The 26,826-nt window shown below is 54.8% G+C and overlaps 12 protein-coding genes across 12 annotated transcripts; 2 read left to right on the top strand and 10 right to left on the bottom strand.

Annotated features, from left to right (window-relative positions):
* The first annotated feature begins 248 nt into the window (after positions 1 to 248).
* On the top strand, positions 249 to 1,979 carry BU26DRAFT_16925 (glycosyltransferase family 62 protein). The gene is made up of 5 exons (XM_033820248.1): positions 249 to 558; positions 661 to 1,286; positions 1,337 to 1,396; positions 1,454 to 1,534; positions 1,589 to 1,979. The coding sequence occupies exons 1-5, from the start codon at positions 389 to 391 to the stop codon at positions 1,870 to 1,872; spliced, it is 1,221 nt and encodes a 406-aa protein (XP_033691238.1). The 5' UTR covers positions 249 to 388; the 3' UTR covers positions 1,873 to 1,979.
* On the bottom strand, positions 1,852 to 2,692 carry BU26DRAFT_16972 (uncharacterized protein). The gene has a single exon (XM_033820256.1). It carries the CDS (start codon positions 2,632 to 2,634, stop codon positions 2,086 to 2,088), a length of 549 nt encoding a protein of 182 aa, XP_033691237.1. The 5' UTR covers positions 2,635 to 2,692; the 3' UTR covers positions 1,852 to 2,085.
* A 59-nt stretch (positions 2,693 to 2,751) lies between these two features.
* BU26DRAFT_545613 (uncharacterized protein) lies at positions 2,752 to 3,786 on the bottom strand (the record flags this gene model as incomplete). The annotated part of the gene is made up of 4 exons (XM_033831794.1): positions 2,752 to 2,902; positions 2,980 to 3,317; positions 3,407 to 3,575; positions 3,638 to 3,786. 4 exons carry the CDS (start codon positions 3,784 to 3,786, stop codon positions 2,752 to 2,754), a joined length of 807 nt encoding a protein of 268 aa, XP_033691236.1.
* Positions 3,787 to 6,175: 2,389 nt separating this feature from the next.
* On the bottom strand, positions 6,176 to 8,603 carry BU26DRAFT_16879 (uncharacterized protein). The gene is made up of 2 exons (XM_033820243.1): positions 7,492 to 8,603; positions 6,176 to 7,437 (listed from the first exon to the last, which is right to left on the bottom strand). The coding sequence occupies exons 1-2, from the start codon at positions 8,482 to 8,484 to the stop codon at positions 6,274 to 6,276; spliced, it is 2,157 nt and encodes a 718-aa protein (XP_033691235.1). The 5' UTR covers positions 8,485 to 8,603; the 3' UTR covers positions 6,176 to 6,273.
* On the bottom strand, positions 8,604 to 9,867 carry BU26DRAFT_16878 (uncharacterized protein). Its single transcript, XM_033820242.1, has 3 exons — positions 9,024 to 9,867; positions 8,802 to 8,854; positions 8,604 to 8,608 (listed from the first exon to the last, which is right to left on the bottom strand). Exon 1 carries the CDS (start codon positions 9,784 to 9,786, stop codon positions 9,085 to 9,087), a length of 702 nt encoding a protein of 233 aa, XP_033691234.1. The 5' UTR covers positions 9,787 to 9,867; the 3' UTR covers positions 8,604 to 8,608; positions 8,802 to 8,854; positions 9,024 to 9,084.
* Positions 9,868 to 10,576: 709 nt separating this feature from the next.
* BU26DRAFT_498926 (uncharacterized protein) lies at positions 10,577 to 11,332 on the bottom strand (the record flags this gene model as incomplete). The annotated part of the gene is made up of 2 exons (XM_033826371.1): positions 10,577 to 11,064; positions 11,158 to 11,332. The coding sequence occupies 2 exons, from the start codon at positions 11,330 to 11,332 to the stop codon at positions 10,577 to 10,579; spliced, it is 663 nt and encodes a 220-aa protein (XP_033691233.1).
* A 300-nt stretch (positions 11,333 to 11,632) lies between these two features.
* On the bottom strand, positions 11,633 to 13,494 carry BU26DRAFT_16569 (cholinephosphate cytidylyltransferas-like protein). The gene is made up of 2 exons (XM_033820204.1): positions 12,353 to 13,494; positions 11,633 to 12,303 (listed from the first exon to the last, which is right to left on the bottom strand). The coding sequence occupies exons 1-2, from the start codon at positions 13,147 to 13,149 to the stop codon at positions 11,859 to 11,861; spliced, it is 1,242 nt and encodes a 413-aa protein (XP_033691232.1). The 5' UTR covers positions 13,150 to 13,494; the 3' UTR covers positions 11,633 to 11,858.
* A 1-nt stretch (position 13,495) lies between these two features.
* BU26DRAFT_16509 (WD40 repeat-like protein) lies at positions 13,496 to 15,343 on the bottom strand. Its single transcript, XM_033820200.1, has one exon. It carries the CDS (start codon positions 15,161 to 15,163, stop codon positions 13,841 to 13,843), a length of 1,323 nt encoding a protein of 440 aa, XP_033691231.1. The 5' UTR covers positions 15,164 to 15,343; the 3' UTR covers positions 13,496 to 13,840.
* Position 15,344: 1 nt separating this feature from the next.
* On the bottom strand, positions 15,345 to 18,760 carry BU26DRAFT_16567 (uncharacterized protein). Its single transcript, XM_033820202.1, has 5 exons — positions 18,490 to 18,760; positions 18,216 to 18,415; positions 17,589 to 18,165; positions 17,355 to 17,540; positions 15,345 to 17,293 (listed from the first exon to the last, which is right to left on the bottom strand). The coding sequence occupies exons 2-5, from the start codon at positions 18,377 to 18,379 to the stop codon at positions 15,755 to 15,757; spliced, it is 2,466 nt and encodes an 821-aa protein (XP_033691230.1). The 5' UTR covers positions 18,380 to 18,415; positions 18,490 to 18,760; the 3' UTR covers positions 15,345 to 15,754.
* Positions 18,761 to 20,419: 1,659 nt separating this feature from the next.
* BU26DRAFT_16792 (uncharacterized protein) lies at positions 20,420 to 22,981 on the bottom strand. Its single transcript, XM_033820229.1, has 3 exons — positions 22,413 to 22,981; positions 21,654 to 22,364; positions 20,420 to 21,600 (listed from the first exon to the last, which is right to left on the bottom strand). Exons 1-3 carry the CDS (start codon positions 22,686 to 22,688, stop codon positions 20,746 to 20,748), a joined length of 1,842 nt encoding a protein of 613 aa, XP_033691229.1. The 5' UTR covers positions 22,689 to 22,981; the 3' UTR covers positions 20,420 to 20,745.
* Positions 22,663 to 24,837, top strand: BU26DRAFT_513060 (Thioesterase/thiol ester dehydrase-isomerase). Its single transcript, XM_033827544.1, has 5 exons — positions 22,663 to 23,289; positions 23,342 to 23,590; positions 23,646 to 23,854; positions 23,993 to 24,385; positions 24,437 to 24,837. Exons 1-5 carry the CDS (start codon positions 22,868 to 22,870, stop codon positions 24,586 to 24,588), a joined length of 1,425 nt encoding a protein of 474 aa, XP_033691228.1. The 5' UTR covers positions 22,663 to 22,867; the 3' UTR covers positions 24,589 to 24,837.
* A 290-nt stretch (positions 24,838 to 25,127) lies between these two features.
* On the bottom strand, positions 25,128 to 25,410 carry BU26DRAFT_415264 (uncharacterized protein; the record flags this gene model as incomplete). Its single annotated transcript, XM_033823105.1, has 2 exons — positions 25,128 to 25,299; positions 25,358 to 25,410. The coding sequence occupies 2 exons, from the start codon at positions 25,408 to 25,410 to the stop codon at positions 25,128 to 25,130; spliced, it is 225 nt and encodes a 74-aa protein (XP_033691227.1).
* Between the last annotated feature and the right edge of the window lie 1,416 nt (positions 25,411 to 26,826).

The raw sequence follows: 26,826 nt of genomic DNA, 5'->3' as shown, positions 1-26,826 counted from the left end.
AGCGGGACAAGCACCCAACAACACCCTGCGACTGCAGCAATTCACTGGACTCTGCTGCCCATTCCGCTCGTTACTGCCCGCGCCGCTGCCCTACCTAGTAATCCATAGTGAATCGCATCCGGATAGCCGTTTCCCATGCGGCGCGTCTGACCCTTCCCCGCGCTATCGGTACGTGCTTGTCCGTCGCAGCCTCTAGCTCCATCGCCGATAGCTCGACCTAGCTCCTCCCGCGACATCGTTCACGCTGGCCTCCCCACAGTCGCCGCGCCTCCACACGCAGCGCGAGAGGAGCAACACAACCGGTATCCGCGCACGGAGCTCGAGCGTCCGCATATCGCAGAGCAGAGGGGACGAGGAAAAGCGCGCTGCGGGCGTCTCGCCGTTCAAAATGCTCGCCGGCAAGGGCTATTCGTGGAAGGCCGCCCGGGCGAGACTGCCACCGAGCAGGCAGATATGGCACATACTGAGGAATACACGGACGCTGTTGGCAGTTGGCCTGCTCACCATCATTATCCTGCTGTGGCGCTCAATGGGGTCCGCTGCGGGAGAGATGCAGAGGTACGCATTGCTATCTTTCGTGCAATTGATAAGGAGATGGAAGATACTGCCAGCGCATTGCGGGTACTCGTAGCGGCGGCATCATGGCTAACAAGCTTCTAGGTTCTACTGCTGGGGTCCCTCAAAGCCGCCGATGCGCATGACGCCGAACGAGTATGAAGACTGGCATGCACATCTCCAGACGCCCGTGCTCTTCAACCATCACAAACCGGTCGAGGTCAACAATACGACGATAGAACACGTCGACCTCAACGTAATCAAATCAACAACAGAAGCCCTCAGGAACAAGGAGCGCGTGCTCATCCTCACGCCGCTGCGTGATGCCGCTTGGTACCTGGCGCAGCACTTCGACCTCCTCACCCAGCTCACGTACCCTCACGATCTTATCGATCTCGCTTTCCTTGTCGGCGACACAAAGGACGACACCATGGCAGCGTTGGCAAAGGAGCTGGAGCGAGTACAAGGGAACCCCGAGGCTGCATTCCGATCCGCAATGATTGTCGAGAAAGACTTTGGCGTCACCTTGTCCCAGGACGTTGAATACAGACATAGCTTCGAAGCTCAGGGCCCGCGGAGGAAGGCGATGGGCAAGGCGAGGAACTACTTGCTCGCTACCGCGCTGAAGCCGGAGCATAGCTGGGTGTACTGGAGGGATGTGGACATCAAGGATAGCCCGGCGAAGATTATTGAGGACTTCATCGCGCACGATAGGGATGTCCTAGTTCCCAGTAGGTGTTCCAACTGATGGCTTGTGGATGCAATCGCTCACAGAAGACAGATATCTGGTTCCACAGGTACAAGGAAAAGGATGGCAAGATGGTCGATATAGAAGGAAGATGTACGTCCTTCTCCCTTCTGCGCTCCCTTTCGCCTGTGTCGTGCTAACCATCACCAGTCGACTACAACTCGTGGCAAGAATCGCCCGAAGGGCTCAAACTCGGCGCCACGCTCGATAAAGACGTCGTACTCGCGGAAGGTAGCTCCCCTCCTCCCTCTTAGTCCAACACCACCTATACTAATATATACCTAGGGTACAAGGAATACAAGACCAACCGTAAATACATGGCCAAAATGGGCGACTGGCGCGACGACAAGGACTTCGAAATCCCCCTCGACGGCATCGGCGGTGTCAACATCATCGTGAAAGCCGACGTCCATCGCTCCGGCATCAATTTCCCCTGCTATGCTTTCGAGAACCAAGCTGAGACGGAGGGATTCGCGAAGATGGCGAAGAGAGCTGGATATGGCGTTTATGGGCTCCCGAATTATGTGGTGTGGCATATCGATACGGATGAGAAGCCCGGGAATGCGTAAGCATTGCAAGAGAGGAAGAGGAGACGTGCAAGCGAGGAGAAAAACTGTATGACTATGATGCATCTAGAGGGGAGTTTTGACCGGGCGGGTACATTGAATGCCTGACCGTCCCGCACGCCGTGCAAGATCGATTGCTGAACGAGCTTGAGATGTTTTGGGTTTTGCCAGACGCCATGCTTTTCATGTCTGGTTAATGAGCGAGCTAGCTAGTAACTAGGATGGGTCCGGGCTTTTAGATATTATACACCTTCTGGTTTCCTTTCCTTTCAGGCTCTTTTGACGATGATGGTGAGGATCAACGTCACTGAGCCCAGTTGATGGTGATGGTGATGGCGTGGGTGTTGGGTCCCGCGGCCTAAAGCTCACGTAGGAGTTGGATGTAAGTTGGACAAACAGCAGCCAAGACACCATAAACGCGGAGGCGAATGTCTTTTTTTCAAATTGAACGTCGAAGGGAGACATCAGTGGTAACGGCAACGGCTTTGGTGCTGCGCTGCGCTGCGGCTGAAAGGAAGGAAGGGGAAGTCCGGCTCTCGACATGGATTCTGTCGAGAGAGCCTTTGATGTAGTCCTTAGAACTTCTAATCCCAGGCATTTGGGAAGAATTGGGAGTATTTTGGAGATTAAGTAGTGGAGTTCCCTTCTTCTTCGCAAAGAGTGCGATTGAAATAGGGTTTTTTTTGAGAAGGCACAGCACATGCGAGGGGTTTTGTTATTCTTTTGGCGTAGGGGTGGGGGAATCAGAGAAGAGACGCACGGCATAAACCCGGCAGTGGAGTGTTTTGGACACTGCGTTCAGCCCAGGGTTGCTTTGCGGGTGTGTTTTTGTGGGAAGAGGGGGAAGGAAGGCCATGGAGGTTGCGGTTGAAATTCCTTGACTCAAGGGTGTTGAGTAGACGAGAGAGGGCAGTCTGCCAAACACATTCGAGAATCCTTGCTGACTTTTGCAGAGACACGTCCTGAGTTCCATTTCTGGAGGTAAACTTCGTCTGTGGCGTGAATGTATCGCCGCGTGGCGTGGCGCTCCTCTCTGGAGGTTGGTTTGCGATGCGAATGGTAGGTAGAGAACTTTGCCGTATTGGATTCCTGGATCAAAGAAACACATACTTTCTTGTATGACTTTTTGTCGAATCGAGAATAACCATCGGAGGGGGATCGTCAATCAAAGGGGTGGTGGGTCCGTTTTTGTCTTCTGGCGCCCGGGGAGTCCATGCCATGTTTCTTTTCGAGGTTTCAGGCGCGGGTGGAGGGAGTACTCCATGTAGACTGAGGTCCTGCTCTTTGGAATCGGAGACTGCTTCAGGAGAGGGGCTGTGGGAGACTGCGCGCGCGCCTGGGGAAGGCTGATATGTTCTGGGTGGTGGGTCTGGTGAGGAGACATAGTCAGGGACACTATGGGGTTCGGAAGGATACGAAGGGAGGAGAGGGGCGGTTTTCCGTCGGACCTGAGAAAGGACCAGTTCAATAGCAGAGGCTCCCGGGTCGCAACACGTAGGTTTGTTGTACGCTTTTTTTTGGCGCCATCGCTCTGTACTGTTTTCGTTTTCGTGGGCCTGGCCGCCGCATTGGTTGCAGAAACTCCATCGACGTCTTCCTCATTGTGTTTTGGTTCCCGACCGAGAGTCCGTTGCGCTTCCTTTCCTGCTGTTTTCGCAAAGCAGCGAGTCCACATGCGTAGTTGTACCATTCGCTTTTGGTCTGTGCTGGTTGCATTTACGGTAGAGGATTGATGGGTGACGAGGAGTTTCGGAGGCTGTTTATATACCTGGGGAGAGAGGAGAGGGGCGGTTTTCCTTGGACTTTAGATAGGACGATTTTAGGAGCAGAGGCTGCAGGGGCGGAACATGTACTCGATGTGCATAGATTTCTCAACCATCGCTCGATTTCGACAGTCATAATAGGAGTAAGAGCCATGTCGGTCCAAGCAACTCCATCAAAGCCTTCCTCGTTGTGTTTAGTTCCGAACAGGAGTCCATCGTTCCGCTTCTCCCGTTTTTGTCGCAAAGGAGCGAGAGGAATACATTTAACCATCCAAAGTATGCTTTTAGTCTGCGCAGTGTGTTTGAGGCAGTGGAGGAGTAATGGGTGGAGAGGAGCTTGGGAGGCTGTTTATATACCTAGGAGGTGTGCTTGGAGGACATGACTGGTGGGTGTAGGATTTGAGAGGGTGAAATGTTTGTGCGAGGATCTCCCATAGGGAGGTATTTAGACGCCTTTTGGTATGTAGGTGTTGGAATAGACATATTCTCATTCTCTATCCTTTTTCCTAAGAGACATAGATTCCGATGGCTGCAGCCAGGCAGATCGTAGCCGGGAGCAGTCCACGAAAAGTGTCCAGGCGTAATTCGCAGATTCTTTGTGCAAGGCGGAACTCCATCTGGGCAGTTGATCGTTTATTTCAGTTCAAAGCGGACGAGGCCCAAATGAGATGCCCGGCACTATGCTTCGGGGCGTGTAATGCTGGTTTGCGCATAGGATGAGCGGAACATGGCTTTCGGAGATTATGTTTGAAGCGAGGAGCGCGAGGGGTTCCCATGCAGCCACCTTGCAAGTCCTTTAGAGCTGGAAGTATTGAAGGAGAGTACTCGCATATTTGACACCGCGGTAGAATTATGATTGCCGGGCGTCGGGAAACCGACATACCATTGCACTGATTGAGATTTTTCTTCGTGAGATCAACACGTTGCTCAAGACCGACACCATGAACTGTCCCAAAATCCAGTCTTACTCCGAAGCCGAAGGGCATGGATGTGATATGGGTACCCTTTTGGACGTGAAGCCCAACTCGGCAAGAAATGGACATGCGTTGATGGTCCAGGCATTCCGGTGGGATTCAGTGCTGACGAAGGTTACATTGTCCCAGTAAAACAGACTACGAGGCTTGCGCTCCACAGAACAAAATCCTTAGTGCATCAACCCCAAGGAGAAAGTCTCCATACCTGAGCCCGCGATGCCTTTGGAGCAGCGAGCCACAAGGCATGTATCGAGGGGTTAGAGTCCTTTTGGAACCCACGGGTGTAGAAATGGACATCGCAAATAGTAGCTGAATCGCCCGGAGATTACCAACAGACCTCATAACCAGGCGAGATGTGGAGGTATCCAATCAATAAGGGTCAGGGGAGACAAATTGAGTGGAGGAGAGGCGCACTATGGGGGTGGGGATCTTTTCAGACAATTTGTACGACACCCTCCTCAGTATTCGCAAACCGATCACTCTGTCCATGGCCGCGTCTCGCTGTCGCTGTCGCCAAAAGACCTCCTCATGATAGAATGAATCTCTATACCTCTCCAGGAAAGACGCAAGGTCCGAGGGCCGCGGTGGGTCGCCCATAAGAGTTGATTGCGCGCATGCACGAGTTCGCGGGGAATGGATTGTTCAGCGCTTAGTCTGTCTATGTATGGTATATTCCGGACCGAGCGTCCATGGCTTTCTTTCACGTTGCTTTATGTTTCTCCTTAACCTAGGGTCGCCGTGCGTGCTTTCCGGGACGTCAAGAACATCCGAAGGTAGAAGCAATATATCCTCGAAGTGGGTCATCCCAGCTGAAGCACATCTCGGCCGGTGCCTGGACAAGCTTCCAAGCGATTCCGACCGATGCTTGAGCGTATTGTAGTGTGCATGGTCAGGTCGATCGACCGTCATAACGCGTTGCTGTAGACTGATGTTCAGACGAGGTGCGAGCTGGGCAAGGTGGCTGGCGCTGGCTGGCGAAGGAAGAAGTGATCTGATTGGGCGCAGCAACGTCGAGTCGGTCCTTCCGCGAACAGGTATCAGAACCGCTCCGGAGCGTCGTCGACGCAATGGATGGAGCCTTCCTTTTCCCGCGGATTCAACCTTCTGCAAACTCTAGCTAGGTACGAAGACTCGCTCTGCTCTCGTTTGCGCTGTGCAAATGGGACGAGTCGGTATCAATATCACATGAGAGGGCGCGTTCCCTAAACTAGACCCCTAAAAGCAAGCCAGGCCAACTGCCATGGAGGAGGACTGACTGCTGCCGAAGGATAACTCAATTGGATGAACTATATCTACAACACGCGGTAGAGGGAGAGCGTTTCTACTCCAATTGATTCTTCGCCTCCTACTTCCTTCCAAACCGTCAATTCGACACCCAAATGTCGGAAGAAAAGGTTGTTGCTTCCGCTATAAACTTCGCTGCCGAAATTTGGCTTCCCTCACCCCGCTCACTCTCCTTCCCTCGCAGTAACCAAGCAAGTTATCGTAGTTGCCGGCACGGCGAAAAGTGGAGGAGGACTGGCAGACACTGATACAGTGGATAGTAATTGATAACGTAACATACAGTCTCTACATGCAAGAACCCGCGCTATGCTATTAAATCCCGAAGAAGACAAAACACCTCCCTTTCCCCAAATCTCCCACGCCAACATAAGGGAAAGTAAATATTACTGTAGATGCGGCCAGCGTGTCTCCCCCGTAACCTTGGTCTCCGTCCCCGGATCCGGCGGCTCTCCCGTCTTCATGGCGCCGACAACCTGCGCTTCCGGGGTGCCGTTTGGCGGCGGTGGTGATGGTGCTGGTGGGCGAGCCGCGTGTGGAGCTGTTGAAGGGGCTCTTTCTTCCAAAGTCGACATCGCGTTCACGTGTTGTGGCTGCGGTTGCGCGAGCGCCTGTAATGGCATCTGATTCTGTGCTGTGTTTTCGTCGTCCTGGATATAAGCGATGGGACCCCAGATACGCCAGTGAAGCAGGAGTATGTGCGTGATGCGGTTCGAAACATCCGCTAGTCTTTCTGGTTGAGTTGTGTTGGAGGGTAACGTATCGGGGTGTTGCTGGGCAATAGGCATGAACGAGGGGAATGGGCCATGTGGTGGTGGCGGCGTAGGCGCGACGAGATTGTTGAAGAGGTCGATTGTGGAGGCGTTGCGATATCTATTTGCGCAGGCAAGAATTTGCGGTAGGAGAGTCGCTTGCAGCGCGGAGGCGTGGGCGGAGAAAGAGTTGACAAACAGGGCGCGCAGATGCTGGTTTGCTTTCTGGAAGTCGTCGAGATTGTAGATCGGCGGACGACCAGTGAAGAGCAGGGCCTGGCGGTAGAGCTCAAGGGAGATGGGTTCTGAATTCACCATCCAGGCTTGAGGGCCGTGGCCTGCGGCTTCACCCATGATCGCTGAAACGGATGTACGAATGTGTTGCCGCGTGGACGGGGAGATGGACCCCTCGTGACCGAATTCTTTCAGCAGCTGTGCGAACATGTCGGAGCAAATTTCGAAGTGGATCAGGTCGTCGATTTCGGACTTCAGTACCCGCAGCCGGTCCTGGTCCAGATAGAAGGTGTCTGGAAAGCTGCAGTGACCGTCCCTGGAGAAGAGGGTGGAGACGAGTGCTCGCGCCAATACATCAAGCTGGAAGCGCGAGATATCCCTTGACGCAGGCATGCCATGCTGCTGGAACTGCTTGACTGCTGCGGCCCACCACTTCTGGGAGGCGTCGACATCCACCCTTGAGCGTCCGTTGACGAGGCGATCCAAATGGTAGTGCTTCTCAAAGCCGACAGTATCCTCAATCAGCAGGGTCCTGAGGTTCCGTATCTGATGATTCGCAACATCCTGGAACTTCTGTCAGTACTGGTCGTCCATGTCCACATCCACACAAGCGCTTACCAGCTTCATAGCCTCCAGTATCGCCAGCAAATCGACCAGTCCGCTCACGATCAAGTCGGAGCTGTTCCTAGTGACGCCATCTCTCATTTTTGCGACCATGTTATCAACCATCACGTCCCTCATCGGCGCGCAATGCTCCTTCAGAAGGTGGGCCATCCACTCTGCAAGCCGGACTAGATCACACACTCCCCGTTCAATCTCTTGCATCAGCATCGGCACGTCCAGGTGCTCGTCCACTCTTGAGTGATCCCGATCCGGTACCAGGCTCTTCAGCACGTCGTGGATCGTCTCGAACATCTTCGGTATGCGCCTTTCCGCATGCTGAACTATGACGGACCATTGCACGTGCTCGGGGTTGCAGATAGAGGGCGTTCCTTGGAATAGCCGGACGTACAGCTCCAGCTCGGCGATCAATGCCCGCCAGTACCTCTGCGATTGCCGCACCTTCTCGTACCCCTTCGGCCCATCGAGGTTCGGCCTGAAGCTGAGATCCCTGTCGAAGTTCACATCGTGTCGTAGCTTGATGTTTTTGATGATGTTCTGGATGTCGAGCTCGCTCAGCGATTGCTTCGTTACGGGCGGTAGTTCTGCTGCACTCAGGAAGGCGTCGGCCAGGCGTGCGCCTTCAGGACCAGGAAACATGTTCTCGACCAGCTCTGCCAGCTGATCTGGCATGTCTCGCTCGCTCCGATCGGTGCTGACCGTCGAGCTTCGTGACCGAGCGTCCCTCCCCGCAAACGGCGCTCCTTCGTGGTGGAAATGACGGTCGTCTTCGCGCGACGGCCCGTCTGAAGTACTGATGCTCCTGTGCCACGGCGACCCCGCAGCATCTATGCCACCCGTTGTGCCTTCCAGATCGGCAGCGGGCGAAGGACGCTGATATAAGGAATCAGCGGGCGGGAAAGGGGAAGCATTACTCCCAGCGGCCTTGGGCATCTGCGCACCCATCCTGTCTCGCCGAGGGTAGCCGTTGCAGTAGTGAGGAGCCCTCATGAGGTTTGGAGCGACAGGTGAACAAGGCAATTACGGAAGCAGGCGTGTGGGGGCGGAGCGAGTTGATATGTCTGCGGAAGCCAACGGGCTAAGGAAAGCGCATGAAGTTGCTACAAGCGATAGACTGTGACAGAGTCAGCACCCAAACCATACAAGAGGGAGGGGCGGTTTGTCAAGACACAAGCTAAAAAACGTGTTCGCGGGCTGTTTGACTGAGGCATCGGATGGCGGCATGAAGCAGGCAGACAAGCCGAGTCAGACAAGCACCGAGACGACGCGGCAGGGTGCCGGCTCCGCGCTTGCGTTGAGGTACCTACCAGTTCTCATGTGCCTACACGGCCGACGGGACGTCTGGGGCGCGAGATCAGGGCTTGTGCCGCGTTAACATGGTGTGGGGAGGACAAGGCGGTCAAGTGAGGAGGGCTCAAAGAAAGACGGGCGCCGTTTGCGGAAAGCTCAAGAGGAGCTTTCGGACGAAACGAGCTTTGCGGGAACGGCAAAGCGGAGAGGCAAGAAAGCAAGAGAAAAGAGAGACAGACAGGAATACTAGACTCTTATTCTAGGAGGCGGGCGGAGGCAAGGTGAGACGCGTTGCGGAATTCAAACAGCAGCAGCGCTGACTCGGTCCTGTGTGTCTGGCTTGTGCAATGTTAGGGAGGGTGAGGGAGTGCGGACGGTGTGAGGGAGGGCGGTGGTCGGAAAGGGAGGACGGGGTCCTTGCATATTTGGTTTAAAAGGTCTTGTGTATGCCCTGACCACATCTCTTGCATCTGCAGCAATGGATTGGGAACGGAGGCTGATCGCCACCGACGGGTGATGGCTTGGGGCGCTGGCGACGGATGCTCGCCGGCGACACGCGCTGATTGTGAAGCGACAGCGCAGGCCTTCCCAGCCGTCCGTCACACCGCCGCGGCGCCGCGCTGCCCTCATCGCGAGATGCGGCGGCTGGCACCGGGCCCACCGCAGCCGCCGTCGCACGCGTCTGAGAGGGATTGTAGGGGGAGGCCTCGAATGCGCTGAGCGTGCAGCAGTGGGAAGCGAGATTGGCTGGCGGCCGCCGCATATCGGCAGCCTCACTTTTCGAAAACCCGGACGGAGCCCCCAATATGCTCGCCCTGTTTCTCGACGAGCCTGCGCGCGGCGAGCCTGGTGGAAGGCAAAAAGCAACTGCGCGTCGCCGCTTCTGCTCATTCGACGACCGCTGCATTGCTTCACGTCAAGCAGCATGTCATCCGGCCTGCGTCGGATCACCCGTCTGAGATCGTGCAACGCGCTCTCCGTCGTGCCTCCTGCGCGCTTCATAATGGCCGGTATGCCGTTGTGCACGCAGCTCTTTCGCCGCCCTGTCCAGCAGCCTCGTGTTGTGCATCGTCCGAGTGTATAGCCGAGGGGATGACTTGTCCTCAGGATCTCCGTTGGCCGTGGAGCGAGTAACAACGGCGTAGATGTGTCGCAGACAGTACCTCAGTCCCGAGCCAGCGTAAAAAGTAGAGCGACGAGTAGCACGAGTGCCGAGTAGGATGACAGGAAGGCTGAAGGAAGGATGATGCCTGGCAGCGGACTGCTTTGTAGACCCGCGCCCCCGCTGCGTGGAAAATCACTTCCTGAGCGAGAAAGGCCAGTGTTGAGCTTCAAAACACAATGGAGGCGACTCAGAAGACTGGAAGGGTGCCCCATATTTTATATTTTCCATAGGGCTGAGCGGAGGTGCTCGTCAGGCATCAACACCTCTCGACGATACTGCTTTGGACGTCTTGGCGAAGCCTAGTCTCTTTACCCCGGCCTTCTGAGTGGCCTCTGCAAAAACGGGGCGGCAGGAGGACTCTGATACCCTGTGATATTCCTCCGACTCTGAAACACATTACCGCCGGATCGTACCGAGAGACGCCAAAACTCCATGTGAATGCCAATCCGGTGCCTCACTGCCCACACCAAGCAGGCCTCATCCTCCAAGCCAGAACACAACACCACCGAAGCTTCACTCCAGACGCGAAAACTCCGTCCAAACGCCGAAATCATGCCCATGATCCTTCCCCCTCCCCCGCTGTGAATACCTCTCCTTCCTCCCTTCCCTTCCTCTCCAGCAAACCTCCTACCAATACCCTGTCCCCGTCCCCGTCCCCGTCCCCGGCCCCCTAACCCACCTCCTCCGCATAAGCTCCTTCCTCTCCAGCCTGATACTCTCTCTCGCAAGCTGCCTACACATGCTACACGGGCCGCCCGTCAGCACCGTGCGTTGGTATCTCCGTCCGGGCGGACACGCCTGCCCGTACGGCCCACGACTCCTCGCAGCGGGGCAGAGGTGGATGTACGGCGCTGTGGGCGTCGGCGGGCAGCCGCAGGTGCCGTAGGCGAAGATGACGAGGCACATTGCTCGGTACCGTATATGGCGCTTCGTCGTGGATGCGGTAGGGGCGTGGCGAGATGTAGTATTGAGCTGAGCTGAGAGGACGTGACCGGTTGAGCGGTGGTCGAAGGGGCAATACCGTAACGAGTTCAGAACGAGCAACGAAGGGATGAGCCGATTGACACTGATCTCTCTAGAGATGGAGATGGATGATCGTAGCGCGTTCGATGAGCCTACCCGTCAGTGAAGTTTGAGCATTCAACGCGACTCCAACGGCATGTATACACCAGAAGTTCCTGCTGGATAAGTGCTAGTGAGCAATCTACCTCCCGCAGGAGCAACTCTTCTGATAAAGAGAGCGATCTGAAGGAGAAAACAATGTCGAACGATTGCGTGCTGTAGGACAACAAATCCACCGATGACGCTCGCGTTTGGACCCGAGTTTGGAATGAAGCTCAAGAGCAATCCGTGCATTACTATTAGGGCAATCCAAATCCCCATTTCGCAGTCTATCCGCGAGAAGGGAGAAAACCATCTGCTGCCAAAGGGAAAATGAAAATTACAAATATGGACCATGTAGCGTAGGGCCGAAGAGAAAGTATGGATGGCGAGATGCAACAACCCAATGGCCTCACTGCGCTGGCACGACCAACATGCTGTCAACCCGCCTCCCAACGTTCACGTTTGCCTTGAGGCGACACAGACAAGCAGTGCCCGCCAAATACAGACTGGATTGTCGAGCTGCGGCCTTCCAGTTCTGATGCCTGAGGCATAAGCGGCGAACTGATCAAGCGCGCCATGGGAACGCATGAGGTAACGGGCAGGAAGCGAGGCGAATGAGAGGATGAAAACGACTTTTATACCTAGGTATGCAGTTCGGGAAAAGGCGAGACTTAGGAGGTGCGGATGTCCATCTCATCAGATTGCGATTGTTTGCCCGATCGCCCACGTGGCGGATCTTTAGCGCTCAGCTCGTTTTGCTCGTCAGAGCTTCCTTCACTTGAAGGACTATCCGGCCTGCTGTCATTCAAGTTCCGTCGGCTCCGGGCCATCTAAAGAATGTCAGTATCCGGCTTTGAAAATCATGAGCATTGATAACACGTACCCAAGCTCGAACACCACCAATCAATCCGAGATTATAACCAGCCGCAAATTCGGATGATTCTCTCCCCTGGCCAGGTACACGAGGAATGTCGAGATGGCTCAGACGTGATAACGGAGACGCTTCGGGCCTCTCCTGAGTGGGTGTCCTTGCTGGGCTCGCAGGCCTACTGCTCTGCCAGAACTGTCGGAAATCTTTGCTGAGCTCTTGACCGGTCGTAGCCCAGTTCGCCTTGATGCTGTCCCGCAATTCGGCCATGTTCCGCTTGAAGTCGAGCTCGTTCTTCTTCAACCAGGACACGTTGAGCTCTTTGCGCGAGGTGCCGCGTTTAAGCTGGCGATCGATGTACTGATCATAGTCTCGGACGATCCTACACTAGTTAGCTGCGAACTATGCAGGGAATATATTCAGGTCCTTACTTGGTGATGATGCCGGTCGTGCTCAGGCCCTCGGTCCTCTGCGTTACCAGGAACATGCCCAACTTTTTAATCGGCGCATAGATATCATCTCCCTCATCTGCGCCGTACGGGATATCATCGTGAGCGACGTAGTCGATAGAGTGCTTCTTAAGAAATTCAAGCGTGACAACCCAAGGGCAGTCCTCAATGACCTCGTCCACCCACTTGCAATGCCGCACGCTCTCGGCACGTTCTTTCGCGGAGAGCACTGTAAGCCCCTTCCGCCGATGCGTCTCCTTGTCTCCAGTGACGCCCACAATGAGATGGGTATCCGGGAAGGCGGTCTTGGCTTGCTGTAGCTGGCGCATGTGGCCGATGTGGAACAAGTCGAAGACTCCGTCGGCGTACACCCTGACTGGCCGTCCTTGCGGAGGCGGGTTTGTCTTGTAGCCTACAGGATCGACAAGGCCTGCCTTGGGAGGAGTCGGCATTCGCATGGTGCCGGCCTCTCCATTCTCCCCGCCGTCCTCCAGCTCTGATGTTCTCCGGCTCTTCTTAGTCGCTCGTTCCGTAGGACCGCTTATATCGCCGTTTTCCACCTCATTCTCGTCGCTCGCGCCTGTGCCGCTCTTGGCGGACCGCGTTCGTTTCGAGGGGACGTGGGTCTCGGTCTGTCGCTCCTTCTTGGACGCGACTTCTTGGAGGACAGGATCTTCGGCGTCTTCGCCGGAGGCATCGCGAGATGAGGGTTGTGCAACGTCCATGGCGGAGTTCTTAACAGAGGATACGGTGGTGGATCGCTTGCGTTTGGGAGGCATTGGCGTGGGCTCTTAGCCTCAGTGTCGCAAAGGCGGTACGCCAGGAGCGAGGGCGAGGGCAGGATCGAAATGGCGCAATGCAATGGTGTTGGCAACGTACGCCAGCCGTTCACAGGCTGTGAAATGGTTGAGGGTGAGATGTCAGGCTGGGGTTGCCGGAAACTAAAATGGGGTGGGTGACGGGAGGGCGCCAGAGAATTGAGCAATGGGCGGCTGCGGCAGGCGAGGACGGCTGCAGTAAAAGGGCTGAGGGAAACGAGGATGCCGCGAACTTCAACGGATGGAAAATATCGGAGGAGATCGCGAAGACACGAAATTGGAATCAGTTCATAAACGCGGACTCGGAATTCCTGTTTTGAGCCATGCCCAGCCATGACATAGGGCCACTTTGTGGCTGATGCAGGTGCCGTCATGCCCCCTTCCCCGGAGCGAACACCACCGCTTGCACGTGCAGCCATCTCACCGTTGATTCACCTGGATCACCCCTTTCGCTAATTTCCTGATGATTTCTTGTTCCGCCAGGGAGTCCCTGGAAGATGTGTAGCAGCACAAGTCGCACCAGCCACCGCCGGAAGAGGCATCGTTCGCAATGGACTTGGAGGTGGTTAGATAATACAACGACTATCATCCGACAATGCCCTGTTCGTCTACTGCATCCTGATGTTGACACGATGCATCTGTCTATCTAAAGTCATGTTGACGCGCTCCTCTCATCTAGCGTCCAGAGCTTCACCTCTCCATCATCCCCCGTACTAACAATAACCTCCTCATCCTCCCATCTGCTCCCCTTGTCCGCTCGCCTCGCCCAGCAAACATGATTGATCTCAAAGACATCATGCGCCGAATAAAGTTCAGCAGCGACCACCCACTCGGCCAATGACGGTTCCTGCTCTTCTTCCATAGCATTCGGATCCGCTTTGGCTTCTCCGTCTGCCCTAACACCGTTCGTCATCGGGGACTTCCATCTCTCTTTGTACACGACTATTTTACCGTCGCTGCCTGCGCTGACTATCATACCCGTCCTGCGACTCCAGGAAAGTGAGTAAATAGCTCTGTCGTGCCGTTGCGGGAGGATCGCGTCTTCGAGCCAATCTTCGTCGATGGCCATGGAGCGTATGATGCTGGGTATGCCCGTATGTGAATCCGCATGATCTCCGTGTTCCTTCGGCTTCCTTCTCCATATTCGTATCGAGCAATCATCCGAACAAGTCGCCAGTCTCGGCCCTGAGCGCTCCATGAGTTCAATGTGCTGTGTCTGCTCCTCGCTCAACCCCTCTCTCTGCTTTCGGAAATCCTTCCCACTCATCCCACTCCCTTCAAACTCGACCCACCACACCGTCTTATCATGCCCATTGATGAGCGCGACCTGCACCCAATCATCCGCATCCTCTCTGTACAACCGTACGGTATCATCATAGCTCGCGCTGGCCAGCAAATCCTCCTCCGGATGCCATGCCACACACTTTACATCCCCATCATGCTCCTGCAGCACGGCCACCGTCTCGAAATTATCATCCTCCAGCTCCTCCCATATCCACACGCTTTTGTCCCTACCACAAGTCGCCAGATACTGTCCGCTGGGGTTCCAGCTCAAACTCTTGATCTCGCTCTCATGCCCATCCAGTATACACGCGAACTGATAATCGTCGTCTTCTTCCTCCTCATCGTCCTCCTCTCTCCTCCGCCTGGTGAAATCGTCTTCCAGCGCGCCGCGTTCCTCGCGCCGCCATATGCCCGCGCTCGTGTCAAAGCTCCCTGTGGCTAGCACGCTTTGTCCCTTGGTGCCGGGCTTCCAGCTCACGGACCGCACGCTTCGCTTATGTCCGCCGGTGATCGAATGTAGGAGCGTGAAGGACGTCAGGCTGTACACGCGCACGCTGCGGTCGGAACATGCTGTCGCGACGATAGGCTGCGTTGGGTGGGGCGCGGTCTGCCATGTTCGAGAATTGGAGGGCGGCGAGAGGGTGGCGAGCGGGTGTATTGTGTAAGAGGGCGCGTCTTGTGGGGGAGGCATTTTCTTCAGCGGCGAAGGCCCGCTTGACGAGCGGATGCTTTTAGTAATTTGAACACTGCTTGTTCGGGTGGCGGAGGATACGCGACGGTAGCGGGAGGGTAATCGTGTGGGCCGGATCCTGGGCAAGGGACGCTCCGGTGAGCAGCTGCAATTAAGATATTCCAGGCGTGGGTGAATGAAGCAACACGCGGGGCACAAAAAGTCGGCGAGTTGACGTCTTCGCCAAGAGCCCCTCCGAACAAACCGAGGGAGGATCGGTGAATTTGCGAAAGCTCCCCATCCTCGTTCTTCCGGATTCCAAAATGTCCATTATTCATCCGCAGATGACTATACACTCACTGTACATAATGTATGCTACAAGGTATCATGCCCATCCCGCATGAAATGTTCACCGTAGCGCCAACAGGCATCCTCCCATCCCAGATGATACACAGTACTACCCTTTTCAGAAAAAAAGCAGATAGCCGCCCACCCCGTTCTTTCCCACCCACATTCATGGCGACATGAAACGGCATTACTACATATACACCCGCCACCTAGTGAGTGGTCGACGGTTAAATGTCAAGAGAGATGAAAGAAGAGAGATCATAGCTACCGTCGACCATAATTCTCCCGTGTCAGGGCCCTCGCGTGAGGGTCACGGAACGATGTGGTGATAGACATAAGTCTATCAGCCAAGGTCAGCTGCTCTGTATCTGCGACACCAGCTTCAGATCGAACGCCCAGCTCGCGGAGCTCCACGTGACAGGAGTGCTTCTGGTCTTCGCTGATCACGACATCATGGCTGACCATTATGCCTCCAAACGGATGACCGCTGTTGCTGGGAGTATCGGCGCCAACATGCGACGGGTTGACCAGACCCTTCTCCGAGCTGCTATCTGGGTTCAAGGTGGTCTCGGATATCGAGTTGCTGTTTGCTCGGAAGAGATTGGACCATTTGCTTCCCGATCTGGCCGACGTCGCCTGGATGTCTGTCGATGAAGATAGTAGTGTGCTGAACTCCTTGTGGTTCTTGTGCGCCAGAATGGCGTGGTCTGGGCAGCGGGGATAAGTTCTGAGGTTGGTGCGGAAGAATGATAGCGGTATGCATCGCAGACCCGGACTCTGTAGTGACTGGCTGTAGACCTCCTTGATCCCACAGAACGCGAAAACGGTGGCCTGAAATGCGTCCTGGCTGGTCATGCCGTGTGCGATATCGAGCTGCTGGGAAGAGAAGATGGCTTGGTGCAGTGCGGGTTCCGGCACCTCTTTGACCAATTCACGGATCTTATTACGGAACTTCTCGAGGAAAACATCGTCCTCTGTGGCTGAGCCAGACCGGGAAAGCCGCCCAAGGCAGTCCTCTAAAGTCAATCCATTGAACGTGGACAGGAGTTTCATTTGCCTCGGATTGAGCGTGTCGGTCGTCAACTTGATCATTGGCAACCGATCGGGAGTTTGCCTGGGCACGATGACGTCTAGGCCTTTGATGACCGGGGATGGCTGGAGTAGGAAGGAGGCCAGGTACGTTCCCTTCTTCGGGATCAAAGACTCCCTGACGCAAAATTCCTGAAGGCGGGTGACTAGTCCGTTAAGGTCCTCATGGGAAACCTGCAAGCTGCGAGCGAGCTGGTCGCCAATCTGATCCATACTGGCGAACCTGTATCCCACATTCTGCAAGCGATTCGCTTCGTCGGTCCCGATCTTCCGAGTGATGACTAGGAGCTGTCCTCTCCCGAAGAGAATAGGACTTGCAAGCCCGGCTTCGTCCTGTGGCACGACGTCCGCCGCGATGATCGTTCTGCCGTGAGTATCTCTGAAGAATGTCTTCGACAGCAGCGTTCCAGTGGTGGAAACGTCCTCGTAGAGAGCCCCAAGGTCTTGTAGTCTCGTTTCAAGACTTCTCGCAATATCCTGAGCTGTCACACAGAACAGTTCACGGAAGGTAGCGGAGTACGAGGTGTCATCATCGCTTCCGAACGAAGTCCTTTCCCCACTACCCATGACTGGTGTTTGAGTCTGTAAATATCCCGTGGATTGCAGATGATCTCGCATAGCAGGAATCAAATCGATGATGCCACCCCAATGACGGGATACTCGGAAGAGCCATTGGAAAACCGGGTGTCGGGTATTGAAGTCCTCGTCGAAAGTCTAAACAAATAATAATTAGTTACCCGGCGTAGTAGTGATTCGTACTACCAAGTGGACTTACCCTTTGGTGGAATTGACGGGTTATCGTTTGGCAAGGCAGCAAGCCCCCAGGAGTCACAAGCAGTCTCCCTTCGCCGTCAAATGTTGCGACAGCAAGCACAACCTGTTGGGCGCGGTCTCTGAGCTTCTTCTGCTGGCGTTGCTTCATTAACCCAATCACGAAGCAGACAACACAGGCCGCGAGACACTGAAGAGTCAGTACGCACAACGTCGGAAGATCTCAAAGTAGACTTACCAGACAGATAGCAATGATCAAATTCACGTTCCTTGCCTTTCCTGGTCCAGTGTGATAACCTCTCACTTCGTATGCTGTGCCAGCGGCGGCTGTCCAGTGCATGCCAGAAACGGCAACAGCGAGGAAACAGGCTACGAGCATTCTTCTCCAGATATTGTTCACCCAGTGTCTGCTCCAGTGGAAGAAAAGTCCGAATGCAATCAAGCACGCCCCTATCGCGATCGCCGCGGCGCCGATGATGAACGGGAGGCCGGGACCGAGTCGGTAGTTCGTCGTTCCTTGGTTTCCAAGGTAGTGCATCTCAGTAACGGCGGCTCCAGTGCATATACCGCAGACCACGAGTGCGCCATAGCGCGTGACGGAGCGTCTGCTACCTCTGACGAACCGGTCGGCTACCAATAATCCTAGGAAAATCACGACGATAGGCAGAATGGCAGACACGGCGGTGTAGACGGGGCTGTAGTACAGCTGGATTTCGTCTTCTCCGTCACCGAGAACGATTGCGCGGTTGCCAACGAAGTGCATGCACCAGATTGCGACGAGACCGAAGGAGACCGAACAGGCTGCTAGTTGCACCCTGAGAAGTGGTGAGCTTTTCGCTGGGGAAGTAAAAGACTAAGAACTGACCAACTGCGCCATCCGCTCCCTGATACTCTGCGATGGAGGAGTTCGACTGTCGTAATTGCGCCAATCAAGCTGACGACGTAGGATATGAAGATCAAATAGGGTATGAAGTGGAGGCCGGGCTCGCTCCCGATGGGATACTTAGCAGTGATGTTTTGCTGCATCATGGCCACGGAGATGGGTAGGTGTCCGGACTGTCAAACCTGTGTCAGACGTGAGCATGAGAATTGGGCAATGATTGTGGAACGCCCAGGGTAAAATCATGAATCTGACTTACAATGCAGATCAGAAAAGGTTCCACTGCTCCGCCCTCAGCTTTTATTGGCAAGTGCAGACCTTAAGCACCCTCGGTGACCCTCCGCTGGTCCTGGTGACACGGCAGCTGCAGCGGTTGTGCTCGATTGGACGCATCCTAAATCTGCCTTGATCTTATCTCGGTGGTCGAGCAAACGTAGAACTGTGGGGCGCAACTCTAGGCAGTATCAGAACGGTAAAGGCGTCGGGCAGACCGTACTTTTCAACGAGGCGTCACCACCCTGTAAGGATGTACACGAGTGCAAGCCCCTCAATGACTTGCGCCAGGGACCCGCGACTCTAAACTAACTTTGCGCCTTAGCCTGGCACAGCCGCTGTAGCAACGTAGACCCCGCGCTCTTCTACTAGGGCATAGTTCCAGCCCACTCGTGATTTGCGTTTAGACGCCACACCAATTGACGAGCTTCCTCCTATCGATGAGGCACGATCAAACAGTGGTACCGACGCGACCCCGGTTTGCAAGTCGTACACGCTAACCGAGTGGTGCAGCCAATGGTAAGTCTGGAGGAGTAACCTGATAACCGCTTAAGGCCATAAGAGGATGCATTTCCTGTGCCGGAGTTCCGGACTTGTGGCTTTGTGGAACGAGTCGAGGACAATGGGAAAGTTGCACAACCGATCAAATAACATAGACTACCCGGCCCAACGAGTAATCGGCTGTTACCCTCCAATCAGTGGAAAGGAAAATCGCCGAGGCAGGTTGTATGGCGTGTGTGGTGTGGAAGCCGGTTGGTTAGTCTTGACCGTGGACGATTTGAGTTCAGTCTGGTGTTTGGCATAAGCCCTGTGACCTTATGGCAATAGAACGAGAATTCGAGATTGGTGACCGAGAACTACGCGGACTGGAGCGGCTCAGTTTTGGGAACAGGATTTTCGATAAGCATTACCCCTCCGACTGCATTGCGGCTTCGTTCGTTAGCGCCGCCTCCACTTTGTCGCGTTGTCTTTCCCATCGAGCAAGCCACGCTGGCTCTGATTGGCCAAAACATCGACCCGAAATGAAGAGATTTCATCATTTCATGCGCAACATCCGGCCATAGGATTCTTGAACGCAGATTCGAGAACAGAGCGGTCATCCATGCCAAGGGCCCCACCCAGGCATAGGATTAGGGGTGGTTCAGAGATGAGCGGGCTACGCTGAACAAGGGCCCTCTCCACACCCACGCGACCGAAACGTGAAGGAACATTCGGAGGTAAATCTTCTGTAGTTTAACAGCTACTCCGGGTCTCGACGGGCCTCCGCCAGAGAAACTCTGGTCCTCCAGAACAGTAGTTCATCGCGCATGGCAGTGATGGTCCGTGCGGATTGACGATCGATCTGCTTCGCTTGTCGGCTACCTTTCTAGTGGCGGATCCGGACCTCTGATCCTAGTGAACCAGGAACGTGCCTGGGCATGTCGCTTTCCCATGTTGCCTCCTTTTATCATGCCAATGGTCCCCTACGCAGAGACGCACTGCCGACCGCTTCAGATCCCATCTTCTTGTCTGCCGCGGAGGCACCACATTCATGATCACCTTGAAACATTTAGTCGGCATAGCCACGTTGTCGGCGCTGTCCGTAAACATGGGAATATCGATAGGAACTCTATCGGAGGCTGTGATCTTTGACTAAAGAGCAAGGTTCGGCGGCTGATCCATTATCAAAAGCGCTCCCTTGAGCGTAAGCGACCGATCGAGCTATGGTCCAAACTCTCTGTCAATCTAGAAGCTGGGCGCATGGAAGACCGGGAATAAATGTGGTCAATGCTTCCCCAACACTTATCGATAGGGGTTAGACGCCATGGCCCAGCTCTAGGCTCAACAATCGATATGCCGGCAGCGGAAGCAAAACATCTCTGCACCGGCCGCCTCGCTTATAGCGTGGCAACGAAAGACCAAGCCAGTTGACGTTAGAAAAGGCGAAGACCGTCGATCCAAAATGTTGCAACAGCCCTGGAGGTGTCCTGACTCCTGAGCATGTTGGGTCGAAGCGATTGCGCAAGTGACCGATGACCGGGGAGCGCGCCGAGGGAGGCACGACTGGCCGGCTGTAAGGCGCCTTGACCAGAAGACTATCCTTTTCCCCACGGAGTCCATGAAACACCGACCGAAAACCTTTTCTGTAAGCTATTCCTGAAGAAGCTCCTCTCCGTTCTCCGCGGAGGGTATATGTTGGATGGGATTTAACCGGATCTCAATTATGTACGTGCGGATGAGGATACTCTGACGGAGTGGACGTTCATGAAGCGGAGACAAGAATTCTGGTGGCTGTGCTCTGCTCGATTGATCCGACGTCCAGCCCACCGTTGTTCTCGTTGCCAATGCCGCACCGGGAGTCTCCCTCTAATAGCATATCATCATCAGGATCTATCGGCGAGAAAAGCATTTCGTTATCCGGGCTGCCGTTTCTTTGTTTCTGTTCTGCTGGAGAATGGTACCTATAGTCGATATTGAGACGTTTATGTGCAAAGCAGCGATGACTAGTCCCTTCGGCCTCAGAGTTCATCGGAAGACGTCTCGTGATTAGGGTCTTTCCCGGGTTTGGAGCCGGCCCGTTTGAAGGAAACAGCAGATCGTCATCGTGGTCGAGGGGTGCTGACAATGAATCTGTATTTCTACAAGAGTCCCGGGCTGATAGAATGCTGCTATGCCCGGATACGCCGGTTGCGGGTTCATCGAACAATTCATCGTCGTACAGGGACCCGAGCCCATCCGGATTCGGAAGTTCATTTGGCGAAACCCCAGCAGGATGTACTTCCCCGCGTGCTTGGTACTCCTCGAGTATCTCGTCTAGATCTAGCGCTGACGAAGTCTGCGTTCTGGAAGCACAGAAAGGCTGTAATTGCCCTACCGAAACCCTGGAGAGTAGATCCTTCTGGGTATGGATCCAAAGACGGGCAGCCACAGAGGGGGAAGAGTTGTTCACGCCAAACAGGTCGGCTGAATCAAGGCAGAGTCCATCTTCCCCGTGGCGAGGCAGAGGGCTGCGAAGTGCAGCGAGCTTCGCCCGTAATGTGGCCGAGTTCGCCCTAAACCTAGCTCGACTAAGAGAGAGGCTGAGCGTTGGAAAGAAATGAGCTCTTTGGGATAATGCCTTTGTAGTGGTTAGCATGTAGCAGTGGGTCAGAATTAAATTTTTATCCATACTTGCAGATACCCTGGATGCCATAACGCTGGGGCTATCTCAGCAAGCCCTTCGGTGAAAGTGTTCGCCTTGATCTTGAGCCCATTCGTCAGCCTTCCCAAAGTATTACATACGGAGAGTCGTATAGCGGCGTCAACCATGGCTAGGATGTGATCTGAGTCTGACGCTGAGGCGGTGGACGCGGCAGCGGGCAGTCCGCTTGAAATTGTCACATATCGCTTTCGCTTTCCATTGTGAACAGGGCCGGACGGTGGCTGAGGATTCCATGTTCTGGCCGGGACAGTTGAGGGTCGTTGCCGCTTTCTGTTCTGAGCAGATTTGGCAGGCGTTCGCTCGCTGTCCCGGTCTTGGACGATGGCCGGATCCTCTTGAAACAGGATATCTGTGTCCTCATCACTATCAAGCCGAAGGGCTGCATCTTCGGGGTCACTTGGGTTATGTGTGGCTTTCCTCTTCGTCCGTTTGTGTCTCGATAACTGTGCGCGATCTCTGACTTCGGCGATGACCATGGAGAACTGGACTGATTGGAGAAGAAGGGCACATACGCCTTCCGGTGGCTTCGCGTCTGCGGAAGGGACGTTTGCGCCGAGGCGGTGGCTTTTCTTCGGTTGCGGATTGGACTCGCCCCGAGCATGGCTAATGTTGATCTGGATTTTGCCGTCGACCAAGGGTGCGAATGGTAAGGAAGGTTGAAGGTTGAACTGCTCCCACGCCTGCGCCTACAATTAGCGACATTCCTCATATGTTATGTTCGACGTTACCGGGGCATTGACGATACTGTGGGCCAACTCTTGGAGCTGGTCGCGTCCCAATTCTTCCCCTCGCATGCAGATATCCAGCTCGATAAACATCCCATTCCCTCGCCCAACCCAAACATTTCCAGACGATAGAAAATCAAGAAGGGGGGGTGAACTGAGCTGTTGAAGGTTAATTGTATTCTGCTGAGGTAAGATTGTGATCAAAGTGGTCAGCCACAGGTCGAGCTTTGCGCTGGGCGAGTGAAGGACAGCTCGTCCTAGCTCAACAGTACGCGACATGACCAATTGACGCTGACTTTTCTGTCGAGACGTCGTCCGGTGAGGGATGAATGAAGTGTAGAAGCGGGCCGTTGGCGGGATTTCATTTTCTCAAAGCTCAATGCCAAGGCGCGTGGTTGGGTAGGTACAACCGACGTCATTGCTCCGAGGTCCTCGCGCTACACGAACTCCTCAACACCATGGCTCACAGTTCGAGGGCGGCGCTGTGGCGTCTCAGGCTGTGCACTCGATGCGATTGGTTCCGATCCGCGCCATCGAAAGCCCGCACATGGTCACCGAAGAGCCGAAGCTTCCACTCCAGCAGCGCAAAACGCACCGATGGCGTCTTCCGGGAGCTCACCGCGATGCGAGTCCGCACACCATGGATAGAAGCTCTGCGAAAGCAGCAGGCAGAGGGCAAGGATCCTACCGCGGCTTCGGGAAAGCCTGAAGTGCCCAAAGATCGCAAACTGTCTCCGAAGCGCATGGACGACAGCTACCACTCCGTTGTCCTCCCACTGGCGCAGGACCCATGGCTGTTGGATACATACCTCAATTCATCGGGGCATATCCGGCTTGGAACCATCTTCATGGATCTCGATGCACTTTCAGGCATCATCGCGTAAGACCCAACACTTACGCGTGGTCTTCAGAGCCTCTAAACATCTACCTAGATACAAACACACCGGCGACGATGTAACGACTGTCACCGCGAGCTGCGACCGCATCGTGATCAACCACCCGTTGACCGAGATATGCGATCTAGAGCTATCTGGAAAGGTCACGTACGCCACGGGCAGAAGCAGCTTGGAAATATCTATGCAGGTCGCTAAAGCGCCGAAGGAAGGGGAGGAGGTCAAGGACCAGGATGTCCTTATCCACTGCACATTCACCATGGTATCGCTGGATCCTGGCACAAAGAAGTAGGGCTCGCTATATTGGAGCGACACCTGGGAATGCCTCGCTGACACCCTTCAGGCCAGTCAACGTAAACCCGCTTATAGTCGAGACTCCAGAGGAGAAACGCCTCTTCAAGCTCGGCGAGCGCAACTCCAAGATCCGCAAACAGCGCAAAGAAACTGCGCTCATCAAGCACACTCCCAACGATCTTGAGAGCGATCTCATCCACGCATTCTGGCAGAAGCAGCTGCTATACCACGATCCCTATGACGAGCAGCGCAAACCCGGTACGTAAAGCTACAATACAAGCTCTTTGTTTCGGGCTGAAGTGCACCTTGGAATGCTTTTCTGGAGGTACCCCAGTGTGCCGTCTGGAGTGCGACGGAGCTGCAGATGGACCCCGCTGACCCCGTATGCCCACACAGATAATGTTCATTTTATGGACAGCACGCGCCTCCAAACCGCCACCATCATGATGCCGCAATTTCGCAATCGTCATCACTTTATGATCTTCGGAGGTTTTCTCCTTAAGCAGACCTTCGAGCTCGCGTTCACCACTGCCGCTGCATTCGCGCACGCTAGACCTACCTTCGTCTCGCTCGACCCCTCGACATTTCAAAACCCGGTGCCTGTCGGAAGCATATTATACCTGACAGCGACAGTAGTCTATACGGATCCTCCGCTCATTGGGGCGCCAGGGGAGCAGTTCGACCAGGAGAGTAAATACACGAGGGTGCAGGTTCGGGTGGATTCGAAGGTGCGCGATGTTGAGCATGGGCGGTCGAAACCTACAGGCCAGTTCAATTACACCTTCACTGGTACGTTCAGTCAGCCGTGTGAAGCTGAGGAGGCATGCTAACATTGCGCAGTGGAGAAGAACATACGCGTTATGCCGCGAACGTACCACGAATACATGATGTACCTCGATGCGCGACGGCGAGCGGAACAAGTCAGGCAGACCCTCGAGGAGGAAGGCGTTGAGCTGAGTCCGAAGACGGCGGAAGAGAGCGTCACGGAGTAGGCCAGCCTTAGGCGACGGAGCTGAAGTGAAATATCTATATTGCTAAACGCGCAACGACTGCGGTCTATGGATATAATTAAGCAAGACACAATCTGGACATGAAAGCGCGCTCCGAAATGAGACCAAGGTCTAACTATTAATCCAACCTTAAAAGCATTGAACCTCCAGACCAAAAACGCGCCAGTGCCAGGACGCTGGAACCGCTAGATGGGAAAAGGGAAAGGTATCTAGCGCGCTGTAAATGCCATCAATGTGGAATCGTATGTGTAATCGTGTGCGGAGTGGAGAGAAAGGGAAGTCGTGAGTCGTGTTCGTGGGTGTTTGGTTTGGGGCGGCAGGGAACGGAAAGCGGTGAGGGCGTTAATTCCGAATAGCTCCGGCGGTGGATGCGGCGGAGTGGGGCGGGAGTTTAGGAGCTGAGCTGCGAAATCGGGTGAGCTTCATTCCTCCCTTAACACTCCGAAAAGTTGCGATTTGCGCCGAGGGCGAAAGGGTGCTTACCCAGAAACTCATGCGCCTGAAAGGTGCTGCACAAATGTTTACAACTCGTCGAGCTCAAACTCCAGCGCAACGTCCTCGCTGCAGTCCGAGCAGTAGTAGTTCGAGAAGCCGCCGCACTGCACTGTCATGTTCTTGCACATATCGATGCTCCACGCATCGTACGAGTATCCGGACAGAAGGCGGTTGTGGCAGACTTCGATGGTGTTGGCCCTTGCGATCTGTTAGCCCGGCTGTCGCACGCATAAGAGGTCCGAGGTTCTGGACTCACCAGATGTAGTAGTCGTGGTTGCAGTAGTACCACGAGTAAGTGAAGGAGCACATTTTGCCTGGGGGTTTCCGGGTGCGGCTCGAGTGTGTGGGTGGGCGTGGGGTGTCGGGTGGTCAGCGAGCTGAATCGAGGCTGCGAATGAGGGTTCCGCGATTGCAATGTGTCTCTGTACTGGTTGTCAGCCGAGTGCTCTGCTGAGCGGCTGCCTGCTGCCTTGCTCGCGTTGCGCGTCCCGCGGCTCTGAGAATGAGGGTTCTGGACCGAAGGGTGGTGCGTCGCGAGGCTGAAGAAGCTAGGGAATGAGATGGAATGAGGATACTCACCCAGGTGGAAAGCCGAAGAATCCCAAAAGGACCGTCGCAATGCTCGCAAAGAGACTCGAACGAAAGCAATGAAAGTACTCCGCAACGTGCGTGTGTATGAACCGTAGAACGTATGTATGTCCAACTCTTCTTTTCCTTCCACTTTTCTATCTTTCCTCTCACCGTCCACGCGACCTAGACTTTTGGAAGGAATAGGGAAACAAAGATTCTTTGTCCAGACCAGGGAGGGGACAAGGCGCGGTTTATATGCCGCCTCTTTGTCTGACTTCTTCGCCCAAGAGGAAGCTCGGGCCCGCTTCGCCGCTCCGAAGGCTCCAATATCGTCCCCGGATTATTAGTTGCACCTGTGATAAGTTTGATTAGGGTGAGGCGGCCTGCTGGGATCCACATGGATGGTCGGCTCGGGGGATACACCTGCATGCCTGCAGACGCGTGGGCATGGATTCGAGGCGGTGGACGTGGCCGTGGCTTTTTGGAATGCCGCCCGCGAGATGCAAATGCATGCCATGTACAACGCGTCTTGCATGTAGAACACGAATACCTCCCCTATTCGGGCATTCGAATATGCTCTTTAGCCATGTCCTCGTTCTGAAGGTGCGAAGTAGAATGCCCAAACGACCCCATGTCTCCGATAACCGGTGAGTGGAACTTGGACCCTGGATCTACTTTGTGTACAGGACCCTGCATTTGACCGTCCCCGGCCTTGCCGTTTGGAAACCATTGGTTGGACCGCAGCCGAAAGTCACCCCAGGTTCGCGAAACATATTCAGAAAGCGTCTAGCCGTGCTCCATAAGAGGAATGAGTGTAAGCCTGGAGCGGTCGATCGGCGTGTGTGGAACGGTTAGACGGCCTGCTCCAGCCTTTGGTGTGCGGCCTGATAGATAGGCAACGAGCAGCTGCTCCGGCTCCCCCCCATGGGAACGAGAATCATGAACCAAGATGTGTCAACTCCGCAATGCATGCAAAACGCCCTTTCAAGGCGGGGTCTTCAACCCCCTGGCGCATCGGCAACCCCAAGAAACGCCGCCACGGATTCTTCCTCTTTCGATATTGATAAATTGTGCTCCTCCGACTCGCTAATAAGGTTATCGTCATCGACTAGCGTGCTGGTTATCGATTGGCGTTCTCCGCAAGGCCCGCTAAGC

Source organism: Trematosphaeria pertusa (assembly GCF_010094035.1).
Source record: "Trematosphaeria pertusa strain CBS 122368 unplaced genomic scaffold BU26scaffold_1, whole genome shotgun sequence".
NCBI lineage: Eukaryota > Fungi > Ascomycota > Dothideomycetes > Pleosporales > Trematosphaeriaceae > Trematosphaeria > Trematosphaeria pertusa.
Note: the sequence above shows the minus strand (reverse complement) of the source record. Positions and strands in the feature narration are given on the sequence as shown.